General features: G+C 46.9%; 1 protein-coding gene across 1 annotated transcript; it reads right to left on the bottom strand.

Annotated features, from left to right (window-relative positions):
- Nucleotides 1-533: 533 nt before the first annotated feature.
- Nucleotides 534-863, bottom strand: LOC311145816 (reprimo-like protein; the record flags this gene model as incomplete). Its single annotated transcript, XM_084182132.1, has 1 exon — nucleotides 534-863. The coding sequence occupies one exon, from the start codon at nucleotides 861-863 to the stop codon at nucleotides 534-536; it is 330 nt and encodes a 109-aa protein (XP_084038258.1).
- Nucleotides 864-9,141: the final 8,278 nt, after the last annotated feature.

Below are 9,141 nucleotides of genomic sequence, written 5' to 3'. Positions count from 1 at the left end.
GATGGGGTTAGTTAAACGTGCAAGATCCCTGCACCTTGAGTGTTTGCCCGACATGCTACTAAGAAACTGGATCAAGAAAAATATATTTTCAGAGAATACCCACGTCCAAAATGTATAGACTACTGTCAGAAATGGAACGGAAAAAACATACAATCTGCATGCCTAACGTTGATAACGAGTTTGTTTTGTTACTTAAACAATCATGGAAATATCGACTTTTGCAAATAGAATTTGAGGTAACAGCGTGTAAACATTTTTATCACAAGAGTTCATTACTTTGTTCAAGTTGACAGTCAAAAACAAAACCATATCCAATAGCCTATGCGTAAACAACCATGCATTCCTGGTTCTGCTGGAACTTTTGACGTGAGGAATTGGCCGCGCTTGACTGCAATTGTAGTCTTTATTGGCAAACACATTTCGCAAGGAAATCAAACGTTTTGCATATCATCATGCGCCCCCAAAGACAGCGTGGTGAGGCTATGGGTCCATGGCGCGCGGCTACACACCATTCTCCACCCCCGCGCCAGAGACTAGCTGAGTCCTATCATCACCGGCGCCTCTACGTCTTTGGAAGGTCTCCGGTCCTTCACCAGAAAGTTAATCATACTCTCCGATTTGATCATGAGGTTGCAGCCGAGGAAAAAGATGCCGAACATGACGGTGAGCGACAGTACGCACAGGACGGCGATCTGTACGACGCGACTGATGAAGAGTTTCCGCTCGTCTGGAGGTAGCGTCAACGAGCCGCCGTCACTGGTTGCCACGTCGGTCCCGTTGCAGCAGTTCACCAGAGTGCCGGCGAGGACTTGGCTCTTGTTGAATAGTGAGCCCTGGGCTTGGTCGAAGAAGGAGCGGTTCATGTCTCCGTGGATGTCAGTCTGACAGAGCTATGGCAGCTATGGGCTCACGCGGTTCCACAGACACAAACTCAAGGCTAAACTCTGGCTCGCAGTTGCACTTTGCGTCATGTGACTGTGAAAAGAAACCCAAGTAAAAATCAAAGGAGAAATGTATAATCTTCTTTTAAATTCGATAATTGCAGCACGGCCAAAAGCTGATGTATGTCGGTGCGTATTAGCGGAGAGAAACTATCACAACCCTAACTTGCGAGTCAAAGTAATAAACTGAACACAACTTCTACGTAGCTCGAACCTCTCAAGCGGGTCCCCTTGGACATTATCGAAGGAGTACGTCTGTATGTAAGACTGCCCTGCATGCGCACCTGTGCCCGCGTGTGTGCGCTTTTGTGCCAAGTCTCTCTCGCGTTTTAAAGGGATGATGAGTTCCCCGTGGACCACACCATCGCTCTCCACGAGGGTAGGTGGGTGGGCGGGTGCGGAGAGTAGAGAATTGAACGATTTATGCAGCCCTCATCGACTGTCAGTGACAGCAGGCATGTAATCAATGGTATAAGGATTGGTTATGGTCTGACACCACCACTGAAGAACTCCCATTAGATGATTTCTGATGGATGTAGAATATGGCAATGCTTTGTAACCTTAATTCTGGAAGATAAATGTATCAATCCCTATAACACTTTGCTTAAGCTGCATTTCTCCCTGAAGTGCCAAAGTTCTAATATTCACTGCATAATGAAACAGGAGGTATAATAACAAAAGAGGGTTCTGAAAAGAACCTGATGTACTGTACAGTTCAGTTCTGCACTCATCCTCTAAATGCCATTGTGACAGTTAAACCTTGGAGTAAGCACAGTCAGAGAGAGATACATTCAGAGACAGACTACTTGAATTGAGAGATGGATCAATTTTATCAAGTTGATCAATCTGGGCAAACTTTACAGCAGAGAAGTCTATTTCCATTCCTCCCCTCTCTGCATACTTTCCTTGTGTGTGTAGATGCCGGTGCTATTTTCGCTGAGATTAACTTGCTGGGTAGCAGCCTCTCTCTGTTTTATTAACATGCCTTATTCAAATATCAGTTTCTGTCTCAAGTGAACAGTCAAGCTATTTCAGCTGCGAGGAAGCCAACACCCTGGATGAACATTAAGATCTCTGCAGCACTATACGGTAATGTAGCCTATACCTGTCAACGAGATGCGTAGGTTTCGATGCTCTGACATAAACTGAAAGCAGCCATAATCACCATAATCTACATGCAGATTGAAGATTGGGTATGATAATTTATTGTCTTTGCCCCCTATGGACACAACCTCATCAACCATGCCTTTGTATTGTAAATCTCATATGTACCCTAGTGATAGGCTATATGATTGGCTAGACATATTCTAGTTACTGAAAGAGTCTCCAAGGCTCATATTATGCATATCTTCAATGGTTTGTAAGGACTTTTTCCCTTCCCAGTTTGGCTTTCAGTGTTGAGCTTGTGTCAAGATAGAGGACCTCACAAGGCGCCGTAAGAGGCAATTGTATCCAACTGTTCATATTCTTCTTCTCATGATGATCACCTGCTACAGTGATATTATTATCCTGCTTCCATTATCCTCTGTTCTCTTTACTACCATCAAGCCCTCTTTAATGGCCAAACAGGGAACTGTATTCTCATAGGTCATTATCTCTGGCATCCACAATGACTTTGATTGTAAAGAACATTGACTTGGAACAGCAGTGATATCACTCTGAGTAGTAGACAGTATTTCTTATCATAGACCAGACCACTACTATTATTCACATAGAAACTCCATGGTTCAGTATTTCTTCTATTTTAACAGGAGTATTATAATAATGTATATACAGTCATTTATGCTTGCATGTCCCTTGGCATTGTAGAGTAGGCTATTATATGAAGAAGCAATGGCACCAACTCTATGGTGAGCAGGTGTAGGCTATCATGATGCTTTCAAAATACTCCCTCAGATAATGTGAGAGACTATTAAAGTCCCCAGACCTAATGTTCTGTATATCTGCTCAACAAAGCCTGTGAAAAGCAATTTAGGATGCTCACGACATGTCTGGTTATAAGCGGCTTTAGGCTGCGAACTGACAAGGGTGTATACAAATAACAATTAGCTCTTTCCACAAATATATTACATTTTACTTCCAGGGGGTAAATTACAGTTTATTTATCACTGTATAATAACTGGAGATCAAACAAAGTGTTTGGTGTCCACCAAGCTGGAATAATCCTATTAGCTTTTCTCATTTAGATCAGGGACTTGTAAATGGCAACAGTTGGTGGTATCAACTAATGCTGTGTAGATGTCATTCTGTTCATTCATTTAATAGTGCATTATAATTATAGAACAGACAAGGATTTAAATGTTGATTCCTTTTGTAAATACAGCCTGCCTCCCTGTTAACAATAAAGCAGTAAAGTACAATGTTTTATATTTTTCTTTCATTTGCTGCATGCAACCTGTTGGTAAAACTGAGGCTTATATGTGAAATACAGAAGTGATATTTTCTGAGAAGCAGCACGTTCTGTTAAGTCAATTATCGACATCATTAGTGGCACTAGATGCAATATAGAACTCAACACAGGTCACAGGTGGCATGAGCTCATTATTATTTCATATCATGACACCCAGGCCTATGTGTAAAGATATCAATAGACATGGAAATACAGTAGACATAGACATGTATGTGTGTCTCAGACGTGTTCCTTAGCAACAGTAGACCCGTGAGCATAGTGATAGATGGTTGGTAAAGTTATTTTGGTTGAGAAAAGGAAGGAGGGAAGAAAATAGGGAGAGATAGAGATGGGGTGCCTGGACGAAGGAGAAGGGAAAACGCTTCCACTTAGCACGGGGGAATTGGCAGCCTAGCAACACAAACTAAGTGAAGACATCCCCTAGCAACAGGGAGGGGTTTAGCCCATACCTCCCACCTCCCCCTTCCAACTCCCCACTCCACCTCCACCCATGTCATTAGAGGCCTTCACACAGGGCATGGTAGCACCTGAACACAGCAGAGGAGAAGCCCCCACCCTCCATACACTCCTCCATCACCCACCCCAACCCCTTCATCTCCACATCCCTTCTCCAGAGGTGCAGCTGGGGGCAGACTTCTTAGGATGTTGATCCAGTTCAATTAGTGTAATAGATTACCTACAGCCAAGTCTTCATTAGATTAACAAAGTGTGTGTGCGACGGGCATGTGTGAGAGTGAGTGTGAGTCAAGATTAAATGAGAGAGCGAGGGGATTAACCAACAGGAAACACGGATAAACAGAGAGAAGGTTAGGGAGTATAGAAGAGAGAAACAGAAAGAGAGAGAGAGAGAGAGAGAGAGAGAGAGAAAGAGAGAGAGAGAGAGAGAGAGAGAGAGAGAGAGAGAGAGAGAGAGAGAGAGAGGGGCTATACTTAAACTCTTTAACATCATCGTTAGCTCTGGCATCATTTCCTCAGTGAAAACAATGTACTGAGCAAATGTCAAATTGTCTTTTTACCAAATTACCGTACGACAGACTACGTATTCACCCTGCACACCCTAATTGACAAACAAACAAACCAAAACAAAGGCAAAGTCTTCTCATGCTTTGTTGATTTCAAAAAAGCTTTTTACTCAATTTGGCATGAGGGTCTGCTATACAAATTGATGGAAAGTGGAGTTGGGGAAAAAACATACGACATTATAAAATCCATGTACACAAACAACAAGTGTGCGGTTAAAATTGACAAAAACACACACATTTCTTTCCACAGGGCCGTGGGGTAAGACAGGGATGCAGTTTAAGCCCCACCCTCTTCAACATATATATCAACGAATTGGCGAGGGCACTAGAACAGTCTGCAGCACCCGACCTCACCCTACTAGAATCTGAAGTCAAATGTCTACTGTTTGCTGATGATCTGGTGCTTCTGTCACCAACAAAGGAGGGCCTACAGCAGCACCTAGATCTTCTGCACAGATTCTGTCAGACCTGGGCCCTGACAGTAAATCTCAGTAAGACAAATATAATGGTGTTCCAAAAAAGGTCCAGTTGCCAGGACCACAAATACAAATTCCATCTAGACACCGTTGCCCAAGTGTCACACCCTGGCTCTGGGACTCTATATGTTGAGCCAGGGTGTGTTCATTCTATGTGTTGTGTTTCTATGTCGGGAGTTCTAGTTGTGCTATTTCTATGTTGGCCTGAGTGGCTCCCAATCAGAGGCAACGAGGGTCAGCTGTTGTTGGTTGTCACTGATTGGGAGCCATATTTAAACTGTCTGTTTTCCCTTTGTGTTTGTGGGATCTTGTTTCCGTTTGGTTGTTTCTGTGTTAACTGTAGGACTGCACGTTTCGTTTATTGTTTTGTTGTTATATTATCACTTAAGATAATAAAGTTAAGTATGTTCGCAACTAACGCTGCGCATTGGTCTACTCTCCACGACGATCGTGACAGAAGATCCCACCATACCAGGACCAAGCAGCGTGTCCAGGAGCAGGCAGCGTGGACGTGGGAGCAGATCTTGGACGGGCAGGGGTCCTGGACCTGGGAGGAAATCCTGGCCGGGATGGGTCGCCGGCCATGGAGTGAGACGGTAGAGGCGCGACGGAGAGAGGAGCAACGGCGTAATCAGTGTCGTCGTCGGACGGACGAGAGGCAACCCCAAAACATTTTTAGGGGTGGGCACAGGGCATGGACGGAGGCAGACAAGGGGCGAATTCAGAAGGTCACCAGGTTACGGGGGTCACTGGTCAAGGAAGGGAAGGAAGGTGTAGAGGCACAGCGAGAGGTACTGGGGTGTCTTACCAGTCCGGTCCGGCCCGTTCCAGATCCCGGTGTAGAGCCAGTGGTGTGTGTCCCCAGTACGGTCCGGCCTGTTCCTGCCCCTCGCACCAAGTGTACGGTGCGCGTCGCCAGCCCGGCCCGGCCTGTTCCTGCCCCTCGCACCAAGTGTACGGTGCGCGTCTCCAGCCCGGCCCGGCCTGTTCCTGCCCCTCGCACCAAGCCTACGGTGTGCGTCGCCAGCCCGGCCCGGCCTGTTCCTGACCCTCGCACCAAGCCTACGGTGTGCGTCGCCGGCCCGGCCTGTTCCTGCCCCTCGCACCAAGCCTACGGTGCGCGTCGCCAGCCCGGCCCGGCCTGTTCCTGCCACTCGCACCAAGTCTACGGTGCGCGTTGCCAGCCCGGCCCGGCCTGTTCCTGCTACTCGCACCAAGCCTACGGTGCGCGTCGCCAGCCCGGCCCGGCCTGTTCCTGCCACTCGCACTAATCCTACGGTGCACGTCGCCAGCCCGGCCCGGCCTGTTCCTGCCACTCGCACCAAGTGTACGGTGCGCGTCGCCAGCCCGGCCCGGCCTGTTCCTGCTACTCGCACCAAGCCTACGGTGCGCGTCGCCAGCCCGGCCCGGCCTGTTCCTGCCACTCGCACCAAGCCAGGGGTGCGAGACGTCAGCCTGGTAAGGCCTGTTCCTGCCACTCGCACCAAGCCAGGGGTGCGAGACGTCAGCCTGCTAAGGTCCGTTCCTGCTCCACGCACCAAGCCAGGGGTGCGCGTCGTCAGCCTGGTAAGGCCCATTCCTGCTCCACGCACCAAGCCAGGGGTGCGTATCGTCAGCCCGGTCCGGCCAGTTGCTGCTCCACGCACCAAGCCAGGGGTGCGCATCGTCAGCCCGGTCCGGTCCGTTCCTGCTCCACGCACCAAGCCAGGGGTGCGCGTCGTCAGTCCGGCACAATCCGTGCCTGGGTCACCGGTGCCTGATCAGGTACCGGTCGGCTGCTCCACACCGGAGCTGAAGCTATCCGCTCCTACTATGTCCAGTTCAGCTCCAGCCAGCGGGGCCAGATCGGACCAGGGGCGCTATGGGGGGATTATTGGAGGGTGGTGGGCAAGCCCGGAGCCAGAACCGCCGCCGAGGAGGAATGCCCACCCAGCCCTCCCCTGTTTGGTTCTAGTTGAGGCGCGGTCGCAGTCCGTGCCTTTAGGGGGGGGTACTGTCACACCCTGGCTCTGGGACTCTATATGTTGAGCCAGGGTGTGTTCATTCTATGTGTTGTGTTTCTATGTCGGGAGTTCTAGTTGTGCTATTTCTATGTTGGCCTGAGTGGCTCCCAATCAGAGGCAACGAGTGTCAGCTGTTGTTGGTTGTCTCTGATTGGGAGCCATATTTAAACTGTCTGTTTTCCCTTTGTGTTTGTGGGATCTTGTTTCCGTTTGGTTGTTTCTGTGTTAACCGTAGGACTGCACGTTTCGTTTATTGTTTTGTTGTTAAATTATCACTTAAGATAATAAAGTTAAGTATGTTCGCAACTAACGCTGCGCATTGGTCTACTCTCCACGACGATCGTGACACCAAGAGCACACAAAAAACGATCCATACCTCGGCCTAAACATCAGGAACATCAAATTTGACATACCAATTAGGATCTGACTAAAAATACTTGAATCAGTTATAGAACCCATTGCCCTTTATGGCTGTGAGGTCTGGGGTCCACTCACCAACCAATAATTCACAAAATGGGACAAACACCAAATTGAGACGCTGCATGCAAAATATCCTCAGTGTACAACGAAAAACACCAAATAATGCATGCAGAGCAGAATTAGGCCGATACCCGCTAATTATCAAAATCCAGAAAAGAGCCGTTAAATTCTATAACCACTTAAAAGGAAGTGATTCCCAAACCTTCCATAACAAAGCCATCACCTAAAGAGAGATGAACTTGGAGAAGAGTCCCCTAAGTAAGCTGGTCCTGGGGCTCTGTTCACAAACACAAACAGACCCCACAGAGCCCCAGGACAACAACAACAACACAATTAGACCCAACCAAATCATGAGAAAACAAAAAGAGAATTACTTGACACATTGGAAAGAATTAACAAAAAAACAGAGCAAACTAGAATGCTATTTGGCTATAAACAGAGAGTACACAGTGGCAGAATACCTGACCACTGTGACTGACCCAAACTTAAGGAAAGCTTTGACTATGTACAGACTCAGTGAGCATAGCCTTGCTATTGAGAAAGGCCGCCGTAGGCAGACCTGGCTCTCAAGAGAAGACAGGCTATGTGCACACTTCCCACAAAATGAGGTGGAAACTGAGCTGCACTTTCTAACCTCCTGCCAAATGTATGACCATATTAGAGACATATTTCCCTCAGATTACAGAGATCCACAAGGAATTCGAAAAACAAACCCAATTTTGATTAACTCCCTTATCTACTGGGTGAAAAACCACAGTGTGCCATCACAGCAGCAATATTTGTGACCTGTTGCCACAAGAAAAGGGCAACCAGTGAAGAACAAACACCATTGTAAATACAACCCATAATTATGTTTATTTATTTTCCCATTTGTACTTTAACTATTTGCACATTGTTACAACACCGTATATATACATAATATGACATTTGACATGTCTTTATTCTTTTGGAACTTCTGAGTGTAATGTTTACTGTTAATATTTATTGTTTTTTTTCACTTTTGTTTACTATCTACTTCACTTGCTTTGGCAATGTTAACATAAATTTCCCATGCCAATAAAGCACTTAAATTGAATTGAATTGAGAGAGAGAGAGAGAGAGAGAGAGAGAGAGAGAGAGAGAGAGAGAGAGAGAGAGAGAGAGAGAGAGAGAGAGAGAGAGAGAGAGAGAGAGAGAGAGAGAGAGAGAGAGAGAGAGAGAGAGAGAGAGAGAGAGAGAGAGAGAGAGAGAGAGAGAGGGGGCCATGTCTGGGGTGGTGGGCACTGTCACCTGTGGGACTGTTAATCACAGAGAGCTGAATGTAGTCATTAGTTCCCACCTGACAGAGACTCCAGATACACAGCAGCAGAGTGTTTCCGACCGCTCCGCTCAACAACCCCGTAACAGGCTGCATCCATTAGTCATTAAAGTTGTTTCAGGGAGATAATGGCTTCATTGCCTTAATTTGTTGTGTATGTGTGTGTGCGCTCCCATTTGTTTGAGTGAGTGTATTTGTTTGTGTGTTTGAGGGCAGTGAATTTGAATTGCATGGCCTTAATTTAATTAACTTGCTATTTCTACCTCCCATCTCCAGGGACAATGTCTCCCACACTTCTCTCAGTGAAGAATCTCCTGGCCTAAACATTTTGGCAGATCTATACATCTCTCATTAAACTTTCTAACTTCATTCCTCTCCTTCTTTTGCCCCCTCTTTCTCTCGCCACCTCTCTCCCTTCCACCATCTCTTATTCTCCTCTCTCCCTCTCTCTTTTTGTCTCCAGCTTTCTGTGTTACACAGCAGGCCATGAAACAACCCCATTGTGCCAAAGA

The sequence above is a fragment of the Coregonus lavaretus genome (assembly GCF_964263955.1).
Source record: "Coregonus lavaretus genome assembly, chromosome: 2".
Taxonomy (NCBI): Eukaryota; Metazoa; Chordata; class Actinopteri; order Salmoniformes; family Salmonidae; genus Coregonus; species Coregonus lavaretus.
The sequence above is the reverse complement of the archived record's forward strand: the minus strand, read 5'-3'. Positions and strand labels throughout refer to the sequence as shown.